At 28.2% G+C, this 26,715-nt stretch overlaps 1 protein-coding gene across 2 annotated transcripts in view; it reads right to left on the bottom strand.

Annotated features, from left to right (window-relative positions):
- Positions 1–20,096, bottom strand: part of LOC136076686 (uncharacterized) — a 59,425-nt gene extending 39,329 nt beyond the window's left edge. For both annotated transcript variants that reach the window (XM_065790017.1, XM_065790018.1), the window contains exons 1-3: positions 20,000–20,096; positions 14,425–14,688; positions 1,083–1,130 (exon numbers count right to left, since the gene is read on the bottom strand). In XM_065790017.1, coding sequence (XP_065646089.1) covers positions 1,083–1,130; positions 14,425–14,671 — 295 coding nt within the window. In that variant the 5' untranslated portion in view covers positions 14,672–14,688; positions 20,000–20,096. The remainder of the gene's footprint in view (positions 1–1,082; positions 1,131–14,424; positions 14,689–19,999) is intronic.
- Between the last annotated feature and the right edge of the window lie 6,619 nt (positions 20,097–26,715).

The raw sequence follows: 26,715 nt of genomic DNA, 5'->3' as shown, positions 1-26,715 counted from the left end.
CTTGCAGTTTTTTTGTAACAAGGAATTTGTTATATATAGAAACAAAAGAAAAATTTTCAAAATCATACCTTTTAGGCATCTCAAGACTTTTTTTTGTACGGAGCATCAGAAAACTTATAAAAATTGTTACACCATTTTGAAATTGAATTTTTATATAGAAGCATTAATTGTTAGTGTTTTAGCCATCATTTTTAAGTTACTCTCCCTAAAAAAGTTACAAATTTTCAGCACTATTGAGCAAGTATTTTACAAGTTAAAGCTAATTGGGTTATGCAATCAGCTTAAAAAATAAATGGCAGGGTAAAAAATTATCAAAACAGAGATTGGGACTCAGTATCCATATCTCTGAAACCATAAGAATTAGACACTAAAAGTTTTTTTTTCATTATTTCAGTCGAAATCTGAGGTAGCATGGTGCCAAGCATAAATTGATTTGAGCTGGAATGACCTGTTCGTCTTTCTTCAAATTTTATGTTTTAAAGAAGAAGATCAAAAAATATAGTTATACTATCTTTATAAGAAAAATCAAAATAATGTAACACTTGATATATGATTATAACAAACTTTATAAAATTTTAATATATAACTAACAAATTAATATTTTTAGTTTATAAGAAAAACAAGTTTTTGTTACTTAAATAGTTTTAAAGCAACCAATGATAGTATTCTTCCACAACGATAGTAAAACAACAACGTTTAGTTTGCAGCAATAGCAACAATGTATAATATAATGACGAAGCCAACATGTAAAAATGTACTTATAATGAATAAAAAAAATGAAACTAAGCTAACATAAATATAGATTCATAATGAAAAAAGTTGAATTTTTAGGATTTTAAATTTTATAGAAGTTACTAAGTTTAATTCAAAAATAATAAATTATACTAAAAATATTTATACTATAATATAAATTTATATTAAATAAATCATACTAAAAATAAATAATCACTGAAATAAAATCTGTCACCATTTTTATAGTACTTTTTAAGTAAACAAAGCACACTGAAACTCAATTGTAAACAATCATTTTGGAAATTTCAGTAAATGTTGAGTTTTTTAAATAAAGTAAACATTACAATTACCTTTATTGACGGAAAATCTGTAAGCACTTTCTGGTAAATTTGAAGTTTCTAAATTATATATCAAAGTATTTACCTAGCAAACAAAAACTTTCACATGTTTAAAGTGAAAAAAAGATTAAAGACAAAAAGATATAGATAAAACATAAAGATAAAAAACAAAGCCTGTTGGGTGTAAAGGCACTATCTTTAATGTTAAAGTTCATATTTTAGATAGCATTAAGTATGGCATTATAAACTGAGTTAAATGACGTGGCCAACAAAATATTTACAAAACAATATTTTTAAACTATTTACTAAATATAATATAACTATGGTAATGGTAATGTTAATTTTTTACTGAAGCCTAAAAGATTCAGTAACAAATATAATGTTACTATTTTGATAACTATATTTTTAAATTTATACTATGCGACTGAGGCTTTTGCAGAATTAATTTAAACTATTAAAAAAAATTAAATTGTTTATATACTAATTCACTTCCAACAAGGCTGAAAGCCAAGTTTTCTTAATATTTTATGTCGTACTGAATGAAGTGATGAATGAAGTTTAAGTGACTAATGAAGTTTATAAATTTGTTAGTTAACAACAACTAATATTTATTAAATAACAGCCAGGCTCTTACCATGCATTCAAAACCCAAAAAGATTTGCAATAATTATATTAACATGTGTTCCTTATCTAAAAATCTTACATATAACAAGTGCTTATCATTTCATTAATTTTTTAATCATTTCATTTCATAAATAAAATAAAGATGCGTTAATACTTCTACACCAGAAATTGTTAATTCTACAACATATCTGGTTGTAGAAATTATATTTAAATAAAAACTTACATAATCAACTATATTTTTAAACTATTTACTAAATATAAAATAACTATGGTATTGGTAACGTTAATCTTTTACTGAAGCCCAAAAGATTAGTAACAAATATATAATGTTACTATTTTGATAACTTTAATTTTTAAATGTATACTATGCGACTAAGACTTTTGCAGAATTAATTTATTATATTAACCAGTGTTCCTTATCTAAAAATCTTACATACAACAACTGCTTAATATTTCATTAATTTTTTAATCATTTCATTCCATAAATAAAAAAAAGATACGTTAATACTTCATGTTGTAATACACATGAGGTATATTATATTATTTTAAAGATTATTTATGTTAATAGTTTATATTATTTTATTATTATATGCTAATAATATACGTTAAGTACTTTTTTTTCTCATTTTATGTGATTATTAACTAAAGAACTAAAAAAATATTGTAGTAGATAATGTCCTCCAAAATTACATGTTGTAATACACATGAGGTATATTGTAACATATAGTATTATATATGTTAATAGTACATGTTATATTATTATTATATGCTAATAATATACGTTAAATAAATTTTTTCTCATTTTATGTGATTATTAACTAAAAAATTTAAAAAAAAAAATTTTATAGGGTAATGTCCTCCTAGATCAATAAGCAAAAAATAACCGCTATAGAAATCTAGATTTTTGATTACAATTTTTACCAAAAAAAACCTTCTAGAGCTTCAATGATTCACTTCTTCTAGAGCTTCAATGATTCACTTTGTACATCTATAATTCTGTATTATATGTAGATCTTTATATCTGATTGCAGCATTACAAAGCTGATTGAACCAGCCGACAACCTCCCACAATCTCTTACATGTACCTATTCAAGCCATGTTTGAAGAATCCAGTACTAAGGCATTTAAAGATTGTCATCCATCATTAGTGCTTGCATTTTTTTGGGTGACAGAAATATTGAGTTTTTTAAAAAAAAGCCAATGAGGTGGATTAAAAAAAACTGACAGATAAGCATTAAGACGCAAAAAGAATTCTTTCAAATATTCAGGTTTCCAACACATATTCGGTCCAATAGTGTCTTTTTGAAACTCTGTGTCATTTGTGTTTTATTTGTGAATAAAATTGAGTGAAAATTGTAACGCTACTAAACCAGAACAACAAAAAATATTACTTACAAAACTCAAAAAACTAATATTTGAAAAAAAACTTAAGCAAAAAAGTTAATTGACAGGAAATAATGGACAAATAAAACATTTAAATAACCAATACCACAAAAAGTCTGTTTATTAATTCTTTTTTACGGTTTAAGAAATCAGATATGAGTTTAAAAACACAATACAATGCTACATTCAAAGAATCTGTTGAATATTTGGTTTCTATTATCAAAAGTGATATGCTTCGTGGTAGACCAGGGATTGCATAATGATCCAGAAGGGGGATGATGGCAATGGAAGTCTTGAAATGATGGTTTTGTAAAAGCAGAAAATGCTTAAACATGTTATTAGTTTACTGAGTTTATGCTGGAAACAAAGATATAGAACACCATTTAAAAAGTTCAGGAAAGCAAGTTACATTTGAAAAAAATTATAACAAAATAATTAAATCAGTTAAAAAGTATTTTTCAGCGAATCAAATAAATTTTCTCATTTGCGAGTGTTAAAATTGTCCACAAACAGAAAATAATTTTTAAATCTTAATAAAACTAATGATCTAAGTGGAAAAGTGATAAGTGATAAAAAAAGTGATCTCGATCTTTATTACTTAGTCTTTATAAATAAATAAAAAAATGCTGTAAGTATTTTTCTGAAAAGTTAAGGGTAAAAATGTATTTAGCTATATTGAGGAAAAAAAGCTCATAGTCCCCCTCCCACACTATCTCTGTTGATACATTTTCACTATTTACCCCCTCCCTCTCCACCTAAAAATCCTGGATCCTTCCTCCCTTTCCACCCAAAAATCCCTCCTCCCCTTCCACCAAAAAAATCCTGGATCCTTCACTTAGAAATGATAGGTTTAAACCTATTATTATATAAAAGCACAGCAAGGTAGATATCTTTTGGCAGCAACTAGTAATAATGCACTATTTCAAAAATAAAATCGATTTGTACAATCAAAATGGCATCAAAACCATCCTGAATGACTTAAATCTTTGAAACTACACTAAGCAGCGCGTAATCAAGAGTTACTGGGTACTTGTAAAAAATCTGTTTGATATAGCTAGTGTAAATGCTGTAATTGTAATTACAAGTAATGAAGACAAGGATTTTCTTCTTGCACAGAGAAACTGGTAGAATAGGAGTAATGGAATTAATGGCAAGATCCTAGCTGCTAAAGAAGCACTAATTGAGCAAAGAAAAAGCTCGGAAACACTTGAATTGGCGCACTGAATCTTGGCACACTCAAAAAGCTGAAGAAGCATTACATTTGCTGACTTAGTCCAGTTGGAAACGTCTGACAGCAGTACTAGTAACAAAGAATTACGTAAGGAGAATTCTGTTGTTTTGCCTGGAGATATAATTCCAAAACCAATGAAGCAAAAAAGCGCCACAAGAAATATTCCCATTGCTGCACTTTTAATGGCTTTAGATATGTCTAAAGTTTCTGACATAAATGCAGTGCTTGAGTTGACAGAGACATTGAGTTGACAGAGACATTGAGTTGACAGAGACATTGAGATCCCTTGGACAAAAGATTATTAGTTCGTTCACTTGTAGTGAGTGCATAAATCACTGCATCTAGATTGTTAAAAAACTGAAAGCTGATTTTAAAGAAGATGCTCCTATAGTTGTTAATTGGGATTGCAAGCTGATGCAAGAATGACATTTAAAACTTATGTTGAGCAACTTCCTGTCATAGTCTCTAGTTTGAGTGAAAAACAGCTGTTGACTGTTGTAAAAGTAATAAATTTCAAGCAACACTGTTGTAAGTGCCTTCAAAGAATTGTACTTGGTAGAAAAACTGTTGGATTGTCATTTGATACAACTGCCTCAAATTCTGGATGAAAGAATGGGGCATGTATTATCATTGGAGCAAAACTTGAGAAGGACCTACTCTATTTTACAGGTCAGTATCACATCTTGGGGGTGGTAATTAAAACTTATATATATATATATATATATATATATATATATATATATATATATATATATATATATATATATATATATATATATATATATATATATATATATATATATACAACCCTCGGAATTAGGGTCGGCATTCGGCAATGCCGACCTAACCTCAAAAAGATTGAGGTCGGCAAATTATTGCCGACCTCATTTTTCCTAATTCCGAGGGTTGTATATATATATATATATATATATATATATATATATATATATATATATATATATATATATATATATATATATATATATATATATATGTATATATATACTTGTAACAACAACAAAAAAGTAATGACAAAAATTATATACAAAAAATGCTTTGGAGTGTCTGTTTTGATAACACTAAGGTTCTTTATAAGAAATTTATTTTCATGGCGAGCAAAATTTACCACCAGGTTTGAATGGCTCCGCTTGATCAAAAATATACCATTTTAGTACAGGTTCTAAAGCTTTAATTTTGCATTCCCACACAAATTTGAAAAGTTCAGTGGAGTTTGCCTTACTTTTATAAACAAAAGAGTTTCTATGTTTACACCTGTCTTAGAATTTTCTTGGTAAGGCCAATGTAATAATATCCTTTTTCTTCTTGGTGAGTTTTTACGTTGCAAATATAAATAAGATTTTTTGTAAGGCATTTTTCATTGAGTGGGCATAAGGTGGTTGGTCGACAATTGCGTAATTAATTGGCATTTTCATGAGAATTAAATAATATACTTTTATTATGAGAAGTAATAATACTCTTGATGTTTGGAAGGCAGCTATAAATAACCTTTAAGTTGTTTGAGTTAAAAAGTTGGTGAAGTTTCTTTAGGGAAACATTTATCAATTGTACTCAAAAATGTTTTTGTTTGTTATGACGTTGACCGAATAAGGTGGGTTAAACCAGATGTTTCTTTTTCAAGATTTTGTATTATAATTTTGGATGTTTGGAATGAAATTGATCTTATCTTTGAACCCACAAGAATTTAGAGCATTATTATAAATGGTGCTCCTTTGCTTGAAGATATATTACTGATCAAAATCAAAAGCTTCTATGCTTGAAGATATATTACTGATGCGATTTGGGATCATTTTTGATCATTTCATTTCATTCATCATGTCATTTCATTATGTCATTTCATTCATCATGTCATTTCATTCATCATCATTTTCAGATTATTCATCAATCATTTCTTTGCTTGAAGATATATTACTGATGCAATTTGGAATCATTTTTGGTATCGATTTAATGACGTTTGGTCTCAAATATTTTCAGTTATATTAAGTAATTACAGTTATGACGCTTAAAAACATTATGATGCTAAAATAGATATTAACATTTTTTCTAGAAAACATTATGATGAAAACATTATGAATAAATATCAGAAAAACTATGTTGCTTATTTTTCTAATGTATTAATGATATGATACAAAACATTATAAACTTTAAATTTTAAAAGACTAATACTAAAACACTTTTCAATAAAAATAAAATAAAAAGTAAATATAAATATATTTGTGGATTTTTTTCAGAAAAAAGTAAAAAGTGGGAAAAGACTCAATTCAAATAAAAAGTAAAAGACTCATGCAAGATCATGAATGGCTTTTAGGGCCACCACACTCTTGTGTTTCTTAACCATATGAATGATCTTTTCAGTTTTCTAACCACTAAAGTGGCTCTGTTTGCTTAATGAGATAACGGTATACTTTGCTCAAAAAAGTTATAAGATTATCATTACTTCAAAAAAGCAGCCGATCTTGAATACGATCTCTCTTCTAAGAAAACTCTAAGGTGCTCCTGTTTTAGTTTTTTACACCTCATTCCATTCTATAGCTCTATAAATCTAGTATTTATCCTTATATGGAATAGCGTTTTCATACTTGGGTTGGTTCTTCTAATAATGCTCATTTTCTTTTAAACGTAATTCAAAAACATATTATAAATGCAGTTAGACTTGCTCTTGCTCCTAAGTTTGTGGTTCTGTCCCATTTGTTATATGATTGCACCTTTTTCTATTATCTAAAACTATCATGGTCACTGCTCAAGCAATGTACATCTCTCACACATCTCTTGTTTAATCTCAAAAACTTTTATAATACTTTTTTACCTCAAACACAATACTTTAAAATATAAACACTTTAGAATATTAACACAATACTTTCTGTCATTTGGTTTTCTTTACTTATACAGTTTACAGTTTTTAAAGTCTTAACCATTTTCTTGTTATTTAACTTTCTTCTGTGTTTTCTGTTGCCATCATATAAAATATTGATTGCAGCTTTATTAAAAGTAAATTTGTTATTAAAAATATATATTAAAATGTATAATTTTGTCTTGTAAATAAAAAGACAAAATTATTTTAATATATAAATCATAATACAGGATTAAATTTTTTAAAAAAAGCTATTGGTTAGAAAATTAGTAAATCAATAAAAAAAAGATATCAAAAAAAGTGGAAGCTAAAGCTGATACCATTTATTTAATCCAGCACACACAATATATATACTTTTTTGTAATTCACCTCCCCAAGCCCAAGAAGGCTACTACAGATGAGGAGGCTACATGTGGTTATAACCCTCTCTCAACTCTATAACTCCGAAACATGAACCTTGATAAACAAGGCCGCTGCGCGGAGAAACAAGGTGAGCGCAGTATTACCAGGGACGTGGTGGGAATCAAACACGGAACCTCTTGCTTATGAAGCAAGCGCTCTACCACTACACCACGACAGCATAATATATACATATATATATATATATATATATATACGGACCTTGTTAAGAAGCATTACGCTGTTTGCATTTTACATACAAAATGGTTTTACCTACGCACTAAATCATTTTTAAACATCATCACTTCTAACAAGGCTGCAAGCAAATACTATTAAAACTGGAAGCTACTGGAAGAGAATAGATAAAGTTAATAAAGCAAGATAGCGATTAACAGAAAACTTACAATAAAATAGATGGCACATAAAAGTAGCATCTATTATAGTATTTAGAAAATAGAGAAAGAGAAGCAACATTATGACGTTTGTCAATGATTGAGCCACTTTCTTATCGTCGCAAGATTAAATATAATCTCCAGTTCAATCAACCAAAATTCTTTCTTACTTAGCTTGTCATTCAGCAAAGTTGCATCTTTTTACTGTATCTGTGTTAATATGCTATAAAAATTTGTATTCATTTAGTTTTTCACCTCCCACATCAACAAAACCTAAAAACTTTTACCGATCTTCATGTTTTATGAACTCATACAACATGCAACATTTTAAGACTTTAATTAACCATTTCCATGCTGTTTAAATCTTTTTCTTTGTTTTCTATTAACTTATAACTTGATAGTAGTTGCTTGGAACCTCAAAAATTGGAATAAATTATATTCTTATTTGAGCTTGTATAGCAAATATCATCAAAATCTAATATGGTATTATGTCAAAACAATTTTGCTTTGGTTGAACTGACATGGAATTATCAGTATAACATGTAATAAAAATTGTCAATATGTTTATAATATACCTTTGTTTTACCGAGTATATGAAAATAATCTAAACATAACTTGATTCCTCATTCAGCGACGTTAAAAACTATTTTATTTTATATTTATTAAACAGATTTTATACATTTTGTTAAACATGACATCTCTAAAGAGAGATTTTTTTTACAAATAAATTTTTTGGAAAGAAACATCACAGAGCAGTTGTCAGTAACTATTCCTAGAAATAAGTCAAGATTTATGACTACGAAATAGAGACACAGGATATATCAATGTGATAAGGTGCTACAAGTAAATACAAGTTGTTGTATTTAAACCTTTAATTGTAGTAACAACTTGTACATAACAATTGTAGTAACAACTTGTACATAATAATTGTAGTAAGAACTTGTTCATAATAAGCAAAACAAAACTGTAGAGAATCTTTTTATTTTAGTATACAACTTTTATTAGTAACAAAACAACATAGTATAAGCAATGCATGAGTATACTTTTATGTATAACTTTTTATCATTTCAAAAGTATACCCACACTTTACTTATTTGGATAAAACATTTACTTCATACACAGAATGTCTGTGGTTTGAATGCATTTTAAAATTAATTTTCAACACAATGTTTTGTGTTGAAAATTAATTTTAAAATGCAAAAAATTAACTTAGTTAAATAAATACTGAGTAACTAGATAATCCAGGCATTATACATACTTTATTGAAATTATTACTAATATATCAAGTTTTAAAATAAAAATTTGCTTGATATGACTTTCAGACTTGAAAAACCATAATTTATTCAAGTGTTTAACTTTTGTTACGAAAAAAACGCACATGTTACTTCAAATTCAAACAACAAAAGTTATACTAGATATATTTAAGAGTATTTCTTTTGTTGTTTAAAACTAATTTTTTACATCCAGCAACACAGCCATACAAATGACCTATGATGGATATAGCATCCATACATAAGATTTATATTATCTTCTGGTTCTATAAGCTAGCTCAGATATGTTACAGAAACAAATTTGAATTAAATTACAGAAACAAACTTGAATTACTTTGAATTTAAACAAAGTTTGACTAGAGATATTAAAAAATATTGGTGGTTATTTTTTTTGTTGCTTAAAACTAATTTCATGCTCCGAAACACTTTTTGTTTTAATAACTTTTAAAGCATAGAAACTTGAATTTTTGATTCAAAAAATATACTGGGCCATATTCAAAATTATAAATGTCTTTGAGAACAATTCTACAAATACTGGAACTCTTAAAGGTGTGCATGAATGAAATTCACACCTTTAAGAAAATTTCATATGCTTATGTTAAATTTTTTTTTTGTCTGTTTACAAAAAAAAGGAAAAAGAGAAATAATACTCAATGCAGCTATTATAAGAATTGTCTCCTGAAAATTTGTATGATACTGTGGCTAATTCTAGTATAAAGCATGTAAGATGATTACCTATTGGTTAATGACTACACTAAAGGGTGTTTCATATTTTATCAATTTTTGAAATTGAACTCACGAATCGAAATTTCCATATAAATTGACCATTTATATGAAAATAAGTTAAAGCATAAAAAAAAAAAATTATAATTTTTAGGGTTCTCGCCAGTTTGATTTTGGGCCAAAAATGTTAGGTGTTTCAAATGCCTGGCAAGGACCTTAAAATTTATCCTAATTTTTTATTCTTTTAAATATTAGATGTTAGATTAAGTATTTATCACATAAAAAGGACATGTTGAAAAAATTAAGAAATTAGTCTACAGAATCTTCTGAAAACGGTAAAAAATCCAAATTTTTCTTTACAAAAACCAATTTTGTAACTTGTTGGAAATCAAAAACATATAAAAAATGTTTTTGATTTCCTAATAAACCATTTTCAGATGCTGAAAAAACAATAACCTGGATATTTTTCATATTACTGTCAAATGAGGTTTATTTAGGTCTTTAAAAAATTTTCATTTACCCTTGGAGGTAACCTGACTCTTACACTAACCTCAATAGCCTAATAATAATAATTTATTTTAGTTTTTTTTAAGATAAAAAATCCTAATGAACTTACTGCAACATGGTTAAAGTAGTATTGTTGTTATTAGTTTTGTTGCAATTGCTAAAAAAATATTATTTATTTTGAAATTGCTTCATATGCTGATTGCAAATCTTCCTTAGTCTTTGACTAGTGGATTTAATTTAGCACTTTTAAAACTATATTGTCAACAAGATCATGCCACTATAAGGTTGTTAAAAGAAAACTTCAGTACAGCAAGTTGGTGGTAACAGCACTTATAAAAAGTTTTTATCTGCTATCATATTATATATTATACAGTCTTTTTTTTTAATAAATGGTATAGTAATAATAACTAGTAAACAGCACACTGATAGACAATGTAGTAGTTTGACTCTTTCAGGATATAAGTACATAAGAGCCAGTTTCAATAGCTCTTTGCAATCTCCTGGGGGAAAATGTTTTCCTTTAGAGCCATCTTGCAAAACTTTACATCCTCAAGTTTATGGATTTCTAAGAAAATGTTAGCAATGGATTGGGTATCATATTTTACAAACTTTGAAGAATCAATGCTACTCTAATTTCATTCAAGTTTAATTGGAACCGTTTAAACATTAAGATTTCTGGAGATTTAGTTTTTCCACTGCACTATTTTTCGAAGAAGTGTTGAAGTATGTAATTCATAAACATGCCGCCTCCAAGCCAGCTCTAGTAAAATTGAATTTTGTTTATAACTAAATTTGACATTTGTACCAGAAAGTCTACCTGTATTAGTAGCAATTGTATTAAAACATAAACCTTTTATGTCATCACATATTCCATATTCGTCCAGTACTTTAACTAAAGCATCATATTGAGCTTGTCCATTACCACGATCAATAGCTGGAATGCCAAGAAGTTTCATTTTAACATCAATATTTATTGAGACTGCAAATCGATCTCTTTTTGATTTTTACTTTCGGGGATATCTTCGATAATTTTCACATCAAAATGTGCTATTATGGGGAAAAAAGCTTTACCAGTAGCTATTTTAACATTTTTCTTATATTGTTTAGCATTTTCCCGAAAAGATTTTTTTTGAGCTTGCCAAATAGTTGAATGAGACAGTGAAAAATCAGCCACATTTCGGCCTGAACTTAAAATTAAATTTGTACATACATGCATTAGATGAAATGTTTTTTGATACTGATGTCATGGCAATATCTTAAACAAAATCCTTCCCTAAGTCTTGTTTTTGATTAGTTGGGCCAGATTGCGCTAAATCAAAAGAAATATCTGATTCTCTACTAATATCACTTATGTCTGAGAAAAGCTCAAGCTCTGTAGTTGATTCGTCTACTTGGGGTAATTGTTTAATATTAAAATTTTAACTGCTTCTTTACTTTGTTTTTAGTCTTATATCTAATTTTTTGGTCTTTTATAATCCATCTTTGTAACCTCAGTCTAACTAAGGATTTTTAACTGCAAAAAGAACACGGTTGTTAGGGCAATTGACAAGACCGGAGCACTTTGCAAATTCATCAGGTGCATCAGTGCAACCAATAAACTTTTTGAATGGAGCTAACTTGTTTCTAGATCTTTTAAACTGAAAGTTAAGAATTAATTCTTTATTTGTTGCTAAAGTTATTCGAGGTTAGTTTTTTATCAGGTTTTATTTTTCAAATAAATACGCTCCAGCTTTTAGTCTTGTAATTTTAGCCATTTTGAAAACAATATTAGACTACTTGTTATTCGTAACGCAAATTTAGTTTTATTTAATAAATATAACGCAAATTTAGTTTTATTTAATAAATATAACGCAAATTTTGTTTTAGCATTGGAAAGTAGTTGTTAAATTTCAAATTATTGTTTAAGTACTTTGGTTTATACATTTTATAATTATATTTTGCAATCAAATTTCCAGATTTTAAATTTATTGCGCTCTTATGCTAGGGGAATTAAGGTTAGTTTCCAGGGCAGGTTACCCCAGGGATCAAATTATTTTTTTTAAGACTTAGTTTGAGTTTTGAACTTAATTTTTTTTTAGACTTAATTTTGAGTTAATTTAGTTTATAGTTTTTTCCAAGTCTGGAAACAGTTTACTAAAAAATCAAAAACATTTTTCATAAAATAGCCAACAAATTATAAAATAGGTTTTTGTGAAGGAAAATTTGGATTGTTCACCAATTACAGAAAATTCTGTTGACTAATTTCTTAATTTTTTCAACATGCTTTTATGCGATTAATATTCATCCTAACATCTAATATCCAAAAGTATAAAAAATTTCATAAGATAAATTTTGAGGTCCCCAACATTTTTGGCCCAAAATCAAACCCTAAAAATGGTAACATTTTTTTTTTTAACGCATAAATTTATTTTCATATAAATAGTCAAATTATAAATCGATTTGTAAGTTCAATTTCAAAAATTTATAGAATATATAACACCCTTTTACACAATCATATGTGCAACACATGATTGTTGCATATTCTGCATACTGTATGTTTGCATTTTCATGTAAATATTTATTATAATTAAGAACGGTAGTATTTTTTTTACCTAAATAAAAAAAGTATTTAATTAATTTATTAGGCAACTATTTTTAATAAACAATATATACAGCGATATAACTTTAATAAATGATGTTTGGAAAAACAAATTTTGCTTTCACAAGTAACAAATAAAAAACTTAAAATAAATTAAACGCTTTTAATTGTTACTCGCTATTTTTTTTAAATAAAAAAACATTTGTAGTTGCAAAGTTGCAATTAGAAATTCAAGAAATAATCATTTAAAAAATAAAAAATTCCATATACTTTAATTCATTTATGAAAATGTTAAGAAAAAAAAGAAAATTGTTAATACCAAACATTTTTTTAAATGTATTATCAAATTTAATTATTTAATATAAGAAAAAAAAAAAATATTCCTTTATAGTAATAATACAAAAAAAATTAATTAACATTTAACTTGTTTTGCAGTAATTAATATTATTGCAGTAATTTAAAAAAGTTAATGTCTTTAAAAAATAAAAACATAAAGAGAATTTCATGATGTCAAATTCACATTAGGCTATTGCGTTAAGCATTTTTTATTTAAAACAAGGCCTGATATATATATATATATATATATATATATATATATATATATATATATATATATATATATAGAGAGAAAGAGAGAGAGAGAGAGAGAGAGAGAGAGAGAGAGAGAGAGAAAGAGAGAGAGAGAGAGAGAGAGAGAGAGAGAGAGAGAGAGAGAGAGAGAGAGAGAGAGAGAGAGAGAGAGAGAGAGAGAGAGAGAGAGAGAGAAAGAGAAAGAGAAAGAGAAAGAGAGACAGAGAGAGAGAGAAAGAGAGTGAGAGAGGGAACATAAACTGAAAAAAGAAAATAAATCTTAAAGAATAAGAAAATAAATAAAAAAACTGGGAAAATAAAACTATAAAAATAAAAAATATTTTTATAGTTTTATTTTAAAAAGCTTGATAGACTACTTGATAGACTTTATCTTATATTATGAATTATCAAAGTTTCAAATTTAAAAATATCATAACATTTTTATTTTTTATTTTTATGTTATTCACCTCCTCAAGGCCGAGAAGGCCACTTCAGATGAGGAGGCTACTTATTAGTGATTATAACCCTCTCTCAACTCTATAGCTCCGAAACACGAACCTTGACAAACAAGGCCGCTGCGCACAAACAAGTTGAGCGCGGTACTACCAGGGATGTGGTGGGGATCGAACTCGGAACCTCTCGCTTATGAAGTGAGCGCTTTACCACTACACCACTACTGCATTAAAACATGCAAAGAGCATGGCCAAGTTTTCAAAACAAAACATTATATATGTGGTCAGGCAAGATGTTAATGCGCCTCCTGCAAAAAACCAGATATAAAAAATGTAATACTATTATAAAACTTACTAGAAAAATGATTTGCCAGGTCAATCCTTCCGATTCTAATAAGTACCTTAACAAAAGCATCATAGTTATCAATCCCTAGAAGTGTACGACGTTCTAAAGTTTGAATTAATTCAATAGGAGTTTTAATTCTTTCAAGATGACCATCGCCAATTTCTTTTAAATATAAAAACTTAATTGCTTCAACATCTTTATCCAATAGATTATCTGTAATCCTCAGCAAAATATCTCTATGTTTCTCATTATCCATTTCATTAAAATAATAATCTAAAATTTATTCAACATTTAAAATATTTTCACATTTTATAATATAAGAATATTATAATTACATAATAGCATAATAAAAACTAATTAGTTAACTAATTATATAATAATATTATTATTAATATAATAACATAACTGTTTCATAGTTTAAATAATATATTGTATACTAATATAATACCAGTTTACTAATATAATATATATATTTACTAATATCAGGGACGAACTCAGACCTGTTTTAGTACCTCTGGAACAGTAAGGGTGCCCAAAAAAAAGCACCCAAAAATTATTTCTGTTTTTTAATTTTTCTTTTGCTTTTTTATGAAAAAAAGAAAAAAAAAATTCAGTTTTAAATGCAGTAGAATATAAATAATTTTCAGTTTATTTCAGCTACCTCATTTTTTCTTCAGGACAATAAAATAAATTAAAAAGAAATTGCTGTTTTATGTAATTACGTAACTGTTCTTTGGTTACTTTGGTTAAAAGAATGTCGTTACATAACTTCATTTTAAAAACTTGTTGCAAAATTTTATAACAATGGAATATATAAAAAATTAGCGTTTTCCAAAGATAGAGCGATTTTGAAATATCCATTCAGAGTAAAGTTAACTTTTATATTTTGGCAATTAAGAGTAAACTGCTTTTGATAATAAATGAACATAAGTAAAATATTTCAGTCCTAATAACTATTGGACAAATTTAATTTTTGAATGAATAAACTTTGGATCTTGATATGTTAGTTTACGTGGGGAAAATGAAAAAACGAAACAAACTTTTTCAGAAAGTTTCGTTTCTTTTCAATATTCTTTTTGACTTTTAAAATAATAAAACTAATGCTTACAATTACTTAATAGTTTTATTAAGATCTGTTTAAAATAACCCATAGTAAATGTAATTTATTTATTAAGCATAATTTTTTAAATTATACTTAATGATAAAAAATATTTTATTTATTTTAATATAATAGGGGAAGGTTGTGTAAGATGAGCAGGTTCCTATAATGGTATAACCTCTTTTACGGGCAGGCTAATGCATGGTCATCTTTATGTTTTTACCTTAAAAGTCAGTTTTAAATTTTTTTAATTTTAAGACTGAAAAAACTTCTTTTTTTTTTTTAATAATTATTTGATAGACTGCCTACCCTAACCAAACCCCTCAGTTGATGTAGCAGCACTCCTCTGCGAGTCAGGCTATTTGTCAGTCAATGTAGCAGCACTTGAGGCTATAAGGTAGTTGATAAGGCAACACTCCACACATGTTTTACAGTTAAAAAATAAAAATAAAAACATTCAGAATGTTTTTATTTTCAAAGAATAAAATAAAAACATTCAGAATATTTTTAAAAACATTCAGAATGTTTTTAAAAACATTCAAGTCTTTTATTTTGTGGTTTCGTGGTTTAATCACTTCCTGCAATTAAATTATTGTGCTTTTGACATAATCTAACTTTAATTTTGTCAGCTTTAAAACCACAAACAAGCAAATAGCCATATTTTACTAAAAACAAGTTTTCTTAGCCATTAAGTATAGGAATATATATATATATATATATATATATATATATATATATATATATATATATATATATATATATATATATATATATCTATCTATATATATATATATCTATCTATCTATCTATCTATCTATCTATCTATATATATATATATATATATATATATATATATATATATATATATATATATATATATATATATATATATATATATATATATATATACAAGGCTCAATTTAGTTTTTGAGATCTGAAATATGGGGGCAACCAACCATTGTTCATTTTTACCGAAAATATCAACAATGGCTTGTTACCATCCTCCAGCAGGTCTAAAAAATGGTCCAATTGGTGGCGATGTCCAGCAAAAAATTAAGATTTGTATATATATATATAAACATATATATATATATATATATATATATATATATATATATATATAAACATATATATATATATATATATATATATAAACATATATATATATATATATATATATATATATATATATATATATATATATATATATATATATATATATATATATATATATATATATAATTCCTAATTCTGAGGGTTATATATATATATATATATATATATATATATATATATATATATATATATATATATATATATATAACCCTCAGAATTGGAAAACTGAGGTTGGCAATAATTTGCCTACCTTAATCTTTTAGAGGTCGACATCAGGTCGGCAAAAAAAATTTGATATAAAGGTCTTACCATAAAACATCGAAACGAGCTCAGCAGTTTTTTGCTGACCTCAAACACTTTAAGGTCAGCAACTAGGTTGATATTGCAGAATGTCAACCCTAATTCTGAGGGTTGTGTATATATATATATATATATATATATATATATATATATATATATATATATATATATATATATATACATATACATATACCGCCAGATAGGGTAATATGGCCAGTTGAGCATATTTACCAGTTTTTTGCTAAAATCTAATAAAGTTTTAAAGATGCAGTGTCCCTCTCTACATAATTTTTAAAGCCTAATGTTAACCTGACATTGTAATGTCTATTACAAAAAAAAAAAATAATAGAACTCTTGTTGTTCAATGTTTTTTGCATGTCATTTTTGCATGTTTTTTCAGATTTAAAAAATGCTATGGCCGAGCAAATATTTGAGGGACAATTCGGCCGAATTTTAACCAGACCTCTACGAGCTACTGAGGTAAAGACATTTTTATGCTCAAAGCATTTACCTTAAATGTAAGTGGGGTAAATGGGCTATTTTATAAATTGGGGCAATATGGCCACTTATTGATTTGGTTGATAAATTAGTCAAATTTTTTTTTTTCAAATCAGTTTCAACATGCCATACATATACAAACCAAAGAAAAGTTACGCACACAGTAACTACCCCAAAGAGTGAGTGGTTAGGGCTATGAAGGTTATTGCTGGTGGTATTCCAGTTTAAAGGGTCTCTGAGATTAACAGATTCTGAGATAACATAATCTGAGATTTTCAGATCAACTCTTAGAAATTATCTGTGTTATCCAAAAATATGCAAACACCTTGTTGAACGGCTATTTCTGCTGAGTAAGAGCTTGTCATTACTCAAATCTGAGCAATGACAAAACACTTCATCACAAGCATTAAGAGATTTAGGATTTGGTTGACATTGATTAAAACATTTCATCAAATGTATTCTTCACAAACAAAACCGAACTTCTCTGGGCAAGGCTTACCGATTTTTGAAAAGGCACCACGACCTAATTTTACAGAGAACTGTTAAGAAAATTTTTTACAGAGAATTGTTAAGAATTGTTAAGAAAAGACATGAAGCTGTAAGTGAAGAACAGTTTGTTGTTTATTTTCAACAATCTGCACAACCTAATCAAGGATATTGTTCATCTAATGTAATAAACTATGATAAGACTAACCTATACAAAAATCCTGGCTCAAAGAAAATAATTTACAGAAAAGCAACAAGGCATCTAGATACCATTATAAAGATTGGAATGCTTCTACAATTTGTTAGAAACTTTTGTATTTTATTATATCCTACAATATGTCATGCCTAAAAGCTTAACTCACATATTAAATGTAAAAATGATACACAAAGATTTTTCTATTGTGAAAGATTTATCAAGATATGGAATTCACTACCTGAAAATATTGATTACTTGTCCACTTTGTCTTTGTTAAAATCCAATTAAAAAAAGGGCAATGTTCTTCACCATTGCACACCAATTTAACTAGTTGTTTTTTTTATTTTTATGGGGTTGCATAAGAGTAATTTTGAAATTACCCCTTTTTGTATTTCTTATTTATAAATGCAAATAAATCAGAAAATAAATACATCAATTTTTTGCAATACAAGCAATCTTTTTTCTTTTATTATTCCAACAAATATTCCTTATGTTTAAATAGTCTCCACTGACTATTTAAACAATAAGGACTATTTAAACTATTATTACCTTGACCCTTTCGTGAGGAGTGACCCGCGGTTCATAAAATTTGTTTCTAAAAGACTAGTGACCTGCATGGAGGTTCATAAACAATTTTAAATATTTTAAAACATCTATAGCAATTGGAGAAAACTTTAACTTATCTTTGAAATGTAAATAACTTCTTAAGTTAATGCTTCAAACCGTCTGTTAATTGCATTTATAGATTGCTTAAAAATCAATTTTAAGAAATGACTAAATATATATTTAATTATACTGATATAAACAAGATCCTTGATATTTTTTCAATAATAGTGGCGGAGATTTTTTTTGCTTGATCACCACTATAAATGCCTCATTAATTTAAATTCGAAAACAATATGTTTATCTGTTTCTTCTTTATTTGTTTAAGGTTACATAAAGAAACTATATGTTTTTGTTAATTTCAACATGGTATATTTTGATCACGTTATGGTATATTTTGATCACGTTAAGATAATAAAAATGAACACGTTTTTCATTATTATGAAAGCTATCTCAATAACAAAAAAAACAAGGTCTTATTTGTAAAATTCTGACTAGTAATTTTTATCTTATACTCTTTTAATTCATCATGATCCTAGTTTGTTATTTAACACGCAGTCATTTAGCTTTTTTTAACTCAGTGGCAAAAGGGTTAAGACCACTAATAATGAAAAATTTGCCACAGGACACATTTTTTCAAGAGTGGTTTTTAAAAGTAAGATTTCCTAAGAACCGAAACACATCAAATTTGTTTGAAAATATAGATTATAAAGAAATAAGTAATCTAATGGAATGGGGAACCTTTTTAACATTTTTACATAATTTCTTAATTCTCAGCGTTTAAAAACTTTAAGGTTGGTTTATTAAAGAAAAAAGTCTTATTAAGCTCTTTACAACATTGTTAATCATATATAAATATATTGAAAAAAAAAAATCCTCTGGAATTGCTATCTTCAGAAAGTAGGTAGTAGGAGTTTACAAAACACGTGTTAGCTAATTTAGCTGATTAGCTTAAAATTAAATAATAAAAACCAAAATTCATAAACTTAGTTCAACTTTTAAAAATAAAATGCTAATACTAGAATATTTATAATAAAAATTTGAGATATATCAGGTCAGATTAATGTCAAAAAAAGAAATAATAATAAAAAAATAAAAATTTCTATTACAAATTTAAAGCTGTTCGAGTCAAATAAAAATGTTAAATAAAATTTTTATTTAAAAATTAATTACAATATTATATTCAAAATATTACAAATATGCTTGACTTGATAATAAGCTAGTAACAAATATATGTAACAATATTAAGCTAATAACAAGCTAAACATTAATAACAATAAACTTACATTCGAGGTAATGGTATATTACCTACTTTTGCTTGCATTTCAAATATGCGGGTGGAAAAACGTATTTTAGGATGATCCAAAGTAAAATTTTGACTTTTTAATAAAACCCAGACTATTGAATTTCTTATCTTTCAATACAAATTCAATAACTTTTCATGTCTGCGTAATTAAACGAACTCTAACCGTTAAGTTGCGGCTTTTTCCTTCTTCACGCAATATTTATACCAGTATAAATATTGAATAATCAGTTGCATATGCGTAATTTTATAACTAAACAGCTCAATTCGCGTTTTAAACAGTGTTGTTATTAACTTCGACTAAATCGACTTAAAGTCGATTAGTCAATAGTCGAAATTAGTCGACTAAGGAAAAACGAATAGTTGATTTAATCGACTACAGAGTTCCTACTAATCGACTTAAAGTCGAATTAGGCGAGTGAAAATTGTGGTTTTGCCAATTTACATAATATTTGGCCAGACGCTCGGGCGAAGCTGCCGAATATTTGATGACACTTTCTTATGTTGAGGAACCCTCAACATAAGAAAGTGTCATCAAATATTCGGTTCATTGAAGTGTGTATGGTGGGTGTACTACAGCGCCGACGACACCAAAGAAGCCGAGCCTTCCCCCTCCTCCCTTTTTTGTTAAGCTCCTTTTTTTTTTTTAAGAAAAATTTTTAGATAAAGAAGACTTTTTTTAAGAGTTAACGATTGAGCCCCCCCCCTCCTTCTAAATCTGTGTTGTCGGACCTGTACTAGCAGAAGACGTTAAGTCTTCTTTACTTACAAACTTTACCAAAAGCTTTTGAAATGTCAAGAGCAATAGTCTTAACCTCTCCACCTTTATCTAATGCACGATAAAACCTATCGGTTATTACTGTTAGCCAATCAGCTGTGGCACGAGAAGATCGAAATCCATATTGATGGTCAGAAAGTAAGTTATTAGATTCAAGATGAGAAATTAAGTGTTTGTTAATTAAAGATTCAAAAACCTTGCTTATGATAGGAAGAAGACTAATGGCAGTTAGACGGTAGTTTGACGAATCAGATCACTCTGATTCGTCTTACTACCGTCAGATTAGACAGCTTAACTTAAATTACTCTCGCAAAGAGCAAGCAGGTCTGGTAAACTTTGCAAGAGATAAGACTCAACAGAATAAAAGTTACTTCGAAGGCCACGAATATTGGTGAATGATAGTTTTAGACAACTTGGTGATGATGATGGTTTTTTGTGTTTTATAGTTTTTAGTACTTTATTCATTTTTAAATTTGTTGAAGAACTTGACTCAAAGCATAGATAGTACTCAGAACATTGTTTAATACCCCAAGCAATTGCCTTATTACTATTAATAAACCCTAAGCGGTAACAAAGAGCTCTAAATGTGGCCTCTGCATTGCACACCAAAAGTGCACACAGGGACACCATCCATGCGCAACATGGCACTGTTAATACTTTGATATTTTTTAGCTGTTGATAGAATCAGCCTCTCTGAGAGCTACGACAGAGTTTGGGAAACCTGACTACCAGCCGGCCTCAGAATCATAAAACTGAGTTTTAGAGCTTTACCCTTATTAGGAGATAATAGTTTGAGTTGCCTAGTTATAAAAACAGAGATAAAAGCAAAATTACATAAATACATACTAAATATTGCATAAATACATACTACAAAGTTAAAAAATTCAAATTTAATAAGCATATCATAATATAAGAGAATATTAAAATTTGTTAAATGTTTGTTTATAGATTAGGATTTATTTTGTTCTACAGCTAGAGTAAGAGCACATGTTATGTATATTTATATTTATGGCATCCACGACTTGCAAAATTTAAAAGTGGAAAAGATCTCATTACATTTTCCTTCAAGCACAAGAGAACATGACTTCTAAATTGCTTTTGGTCAAACCAAATACTTTCAAAAGGGTTTTGTTGTTAGATAAAATAAATTTAACAAAAGCCAGCGAAAACAAACCCCAATATACTATGTCCTTCTTGCTTCTGCACTAATAAAACATTTACTTCGATCATAGCTTCATCATATTTTAAAAGAAAACATATTTGATTCTGCGTATCTATTGATAAATTTCCTTGAAAGTTACTGTCAAGTACATATATTTCTCCATTTTTACAGCTGTATGTGCTGAGAGCAAGCAAATGGTAATGCCTTTTATAAATGATTTGAACAAATGGTTGTGAACCTAGTACCTTGAAAAACAATTTTTGTTCCAATATTGAATATTGAATCCAATATTGAAGCCTACTTGATGATAAATGACATTTTTTTAAATATGTTTTGGAAATGATGTATAACACTATCTGATAACATTTGATTAAGATATTTTCAACATCCTCAGTTAAAAGTAGTGGAAAGCTTGGTAGTGCAAATTTGTGTTGTTTAAAGAGGATTCATTTTCAAATGATGTAGAATTTGTTGTAAATGTTGCATCCCCTGTAATTGAATCATCTGTATTAATACAAGAGATGGGAAACGAACCGAACCCGAACCGAACGAACCGAACTAGAACCTTATCTACGAAAGAACCGAACCGAACCCGAACTTTAGTTGTTACAAACCCGAACCGAACCTGAACTTTAAAACTGTTGGGAACGAACCGAATCAAACCAACTGTCCTTATCCTAACCAAGCCAAATAGAGGTTTGAAAAGGTGAAAATTTTGCAATTCGCTCATCACTACAATACTTAACATGATACATAACATAAAACAGAACCTAATTCATAACATATCACGAGTTTAGAATTATTTTCTCTAATTTTAAGTATTGGAATAAAATGAGTTAGTAATTTTAGTAAATAATAATTACTTTTAAAATATATTTTATTTTAAATTTTTTTTATAAACAATTTGTTTAAATCAAAATTATTTAAAGCATAAGTTATTATTTCTTTAAAAGCTAAAATTTTAAGTAATTTTTACTTTTAGAAAAAAATCAAAAATTTTCTCCCAACGTTTAAAATGCGATAAGTTTACAATTCATAACATTACTAACCAAAACGGAAATATTGTATTTTAGTAATTAATGATTGCAATAATTGCATAATATTTTAGTAATAATGAGTAACTGTAAATTAACTCGTAAATGGACTAAAAAAGTGTTGGAGAAATTGATAACAGACGGAGCGGCTCGCTTAGTACATGCATCATGGACAAAGAGTGAATGCTGGACACGCTTCCGTTGCGTTGAAGTTGACACATCAATAAGATCAATTCAGAACCTGGACAATTAAAAATGACAAGCTTTATACCTAAAAAGACAGAGGTTAGTAAATATAGTTAGCGGATCTTGCTTTTTTCTATTTACCGTTTTAACTTTTCACTTGTTACTTGCTGCCATTGATAGCAAAATATATTTGTTACAAGTTGTTGGCACTATTTTAGAAATATAATGTTTTTTGTAGTACAAAAAAAGGCGATTATGTATTGCTATGTATTTAATGTCTATTGTTTATTGCTTTATACTTTACAGGTTCTTAAACACATATGTGAAAATGCACAAAGTGCAGCCCTGTTCTTGATAGCAAAAGACATTCAGCCATTCTCATATGTTCAGGATGATGGGTTCTATCACTTTGCTCAAACAATGATTGATATTGGATTGAAGTATGGAACAGTGCAACTTGAGGATATTATGTGTGATCGAACAACGCTGTCTAAGACACTACTACCAAAGTTATACAACGAATGTGTTCGAAAGCTGAAAGATGAACTTGCTGGGGTTACACATATCGCAATAACAACTGATCACTGGACCGATGACATTCTAAAATACTCTTATCAGACTTTTACAGCACATTACATTAACAGCAGTTATTGCTTTATAAGTAAGTTTATTGGATTGTTTGAGTTTAGTGAGTCTAAAATTGGCATTGCCGTAAAATCAAAGACAACTGAAATACCCAAAAAACTTTTCCCTCAGACTATAAAAAGTGACAATATGGTATTTGTGACTGATAATGGGATTAATATGAAGTCAGCTTATCGCAGCGATGTTAGACTTAGCTGTGCAGCTCATAACCTGAATTTAGCTGTTGAAAAGGCTTTGAAAGGCCCTGGTGCTAATTTAGTTCATAAAATAATCAAGACTTCAAAGGATATGGTGGGCTTTAAACATAGTGGGAAAAACTAGGAACTAAATTACACTCTCAAACAGGATGTTGCGACTCGTTGGAACAGTTAATTTTTTCTTTTGCAACCATTGTCATGTCAGTTAGATCATGTCAATTCAATTCTTGCTGATTCAAAGCAGTTTGACAAACTTGAGCAACTGAACAACGTTAATAAAAAATTGTTGCATAACGTCGTACAATTTTTGCAACCCTTTCACAAGGCTACTGTACAATTGTCACATGACAATGTGCCAACGTTACCTGATATTTGGCTAATGCTATTTTGTCTTCGGACAGTATGTAAGATCAATGGTTCAGACAGCAACAGTATGCGTGATTTGAAGACAGCTTTTCTGTCCAGCTTGAATGAAAAGTATATTATTTATCCTTGGCCACAAGTTATCAACACTTATTGTTTCTTCTTACGAATGCTTGTTATTTGTCAACATAGAAGATCGCAATTTTGTTTTTTCAGAGATGCGTAGTATGGTGGAAAAATTTGTTTCTTCTTCACTAAATCAGGTGATACGAAAGGGCTCAGGCAATACAGATATAGACAGCTTTAGTGAATGAGGTCATTCAGATCAGCTGCCTCCTTCAAAGAAGGATAAAGCTGACCCTGAATTGCATGATTTGCTGGCAGACTTTAAAACAGCTGCCACTTAATTGTTTAACGCCGACAGTAATGACACAAGGCATGAACTTGACAAATACTTGGCACTGCCCGTGACAGCGTGTGATGCATTGCAATTTTCGAAAGACAATGATCGTGAACATAAGCTTCCGACGATGGCGTTGATTGGTAGAAAGTTGTTGGCTATTCCTGCTACAAGTACTGCCAGTGAAAGTGGCAGTACTTGTAGCAGGAGTGTTTTCAATGTGTAGGGTGACGATGAGTGAGCGCAGGGCTCGCCTAAACCCAGAAACATTGGAAATGCTGATATTTCTCAAATACAACATGCAGCCCTGATTACTCGACTGACAGTAGGCTACTTAAGCTACCGCTATCTGTGTTCAGAAAGTTACTGCTTTAATGTTTTGTGCTCTTTAACTGCAGCTATTGGCAACTGCATTGTTTTTTGAACTTTTGAAGTTGCAGTATAAAAGCAATGCAAATTATTTCAAGTTATTTGCAATACTTTAACTACTTAATTTTACTTGAATTTGTTTTTTTTCATTGTGGATGTAAAGCTTTGTAACTAATAAAAAAACAGTTGTGTTGATACCGAACTGAACCCGAACTGTGCTTAAGACCGAACTGAACCAAACTCGAACATTAGATGTAACCAAACCGAACCGGACCCGAACTTTAAAAAAAGGGTTCGATTCTCATCTCTAACTAATACATTCTTGTATTAGTGCTTCAGAAGCAATGCAATCAATTTTGATGTTAGATGCTGAGCTTAATAAATCAATTTTCTTACCTACTCGATGTGAAGGTTTTTTTTGCACTGGTAAGCCTTTATCTTTTTTTCTTGCATGATATAAATTTTCTAAAACATTTGACAGCATTTCACAAGTAAAAAGAAATTATTGTTGCCATGAAAATGAAAACCTATGAAAAGCTATGACAAACACAGTTACACAAAAATAAAGTTAAACAAAAACTAACATATTGATAATCACAAAAAAACGTTTAGTGGTATTACCAGAAAACAAAGTTATTCTTACCTTGTGCTAAATAGAATTTTACAACCTAAACTGTTGGCAAATGATCAATAAAGTAAATTTTAAATCACGAAAATTTACTAAATTTAAACCATATTTTAACAGTAGAGAAATCAAATAAAAATAATGAAGAAGGGCAGAACCTCAACTACGAACTAAAAAAAAGGGTATAAAAAAGAATATAATGCCAAGACATTTTTAAATTCAAACAAAACATAATCCTTTTAAAAAAAATATATATTATATAATATATATTACCAGTTTATAAAATAAAACAATAGAAATGGCAAAAACAAAAAAAGTTGAAGTTTAAACTTGAAAAAATATATAAATTAATATTACTATATCTTTAAATTAAAATTACTATATTTTGGACAATAAACATACTAATTAAAGTAAGATTAACAGTTGCCTTTTTCCAATGTTCTTAAATTAAAGAAATAATCCTAAAACTTGTATATCACAAGCTCTAGAAATTTCAATTACAGTACAAAAAATATATAGCTACATAATAATAACAGTTATATCAATTCTATTATTGTCATTCAACACCATTAACATACATCTCATATTGAATGATTTTCTAGGGTCAGAGTATAGTTCATATGCTACTTTAATGATTTACTAGGGGAGGGGGGGGGGAGTTAAAATTCAGATGCAAGTCTAGTGATTTACTAAATAAAGTTAAACAAAATTTATTTTTAATATTTTCTCCACCAGTGCATGTCCGAACCAATTTTTCAAACTAAGGATGGAAAACAAACAAACTAGGCTTTTAAATAATGGACAAAGATGAAAGAGTGATAGACATGGAAATAGGACCGCCACTAGGAATAATCGATAAGGCACACAATGTCATTCAATAGAGTGTCATCATAAACAGCACCATTATAAGCAAATTTTTAGTTTAAACATGGCTTTTTTT

The sequence above is a fragment of the Hydra vulgaris genome, chromosome 02 (assembly GCF_038396675.1).
Source record: "Hydra vulgaris chromosome 02, alternate assembly HydraT2T_AEP".
In the NCBI taxonomy this organism is placed as follows: Eukaryota; Metazoa; Cnidaria; class Hydrozoa; order Anthoathecata; family Hydridae; genus Hydra; species Hydra vulgaris.
This window is presented reverse-complemented; position numbering and strand designations above follow the sequence as displayed.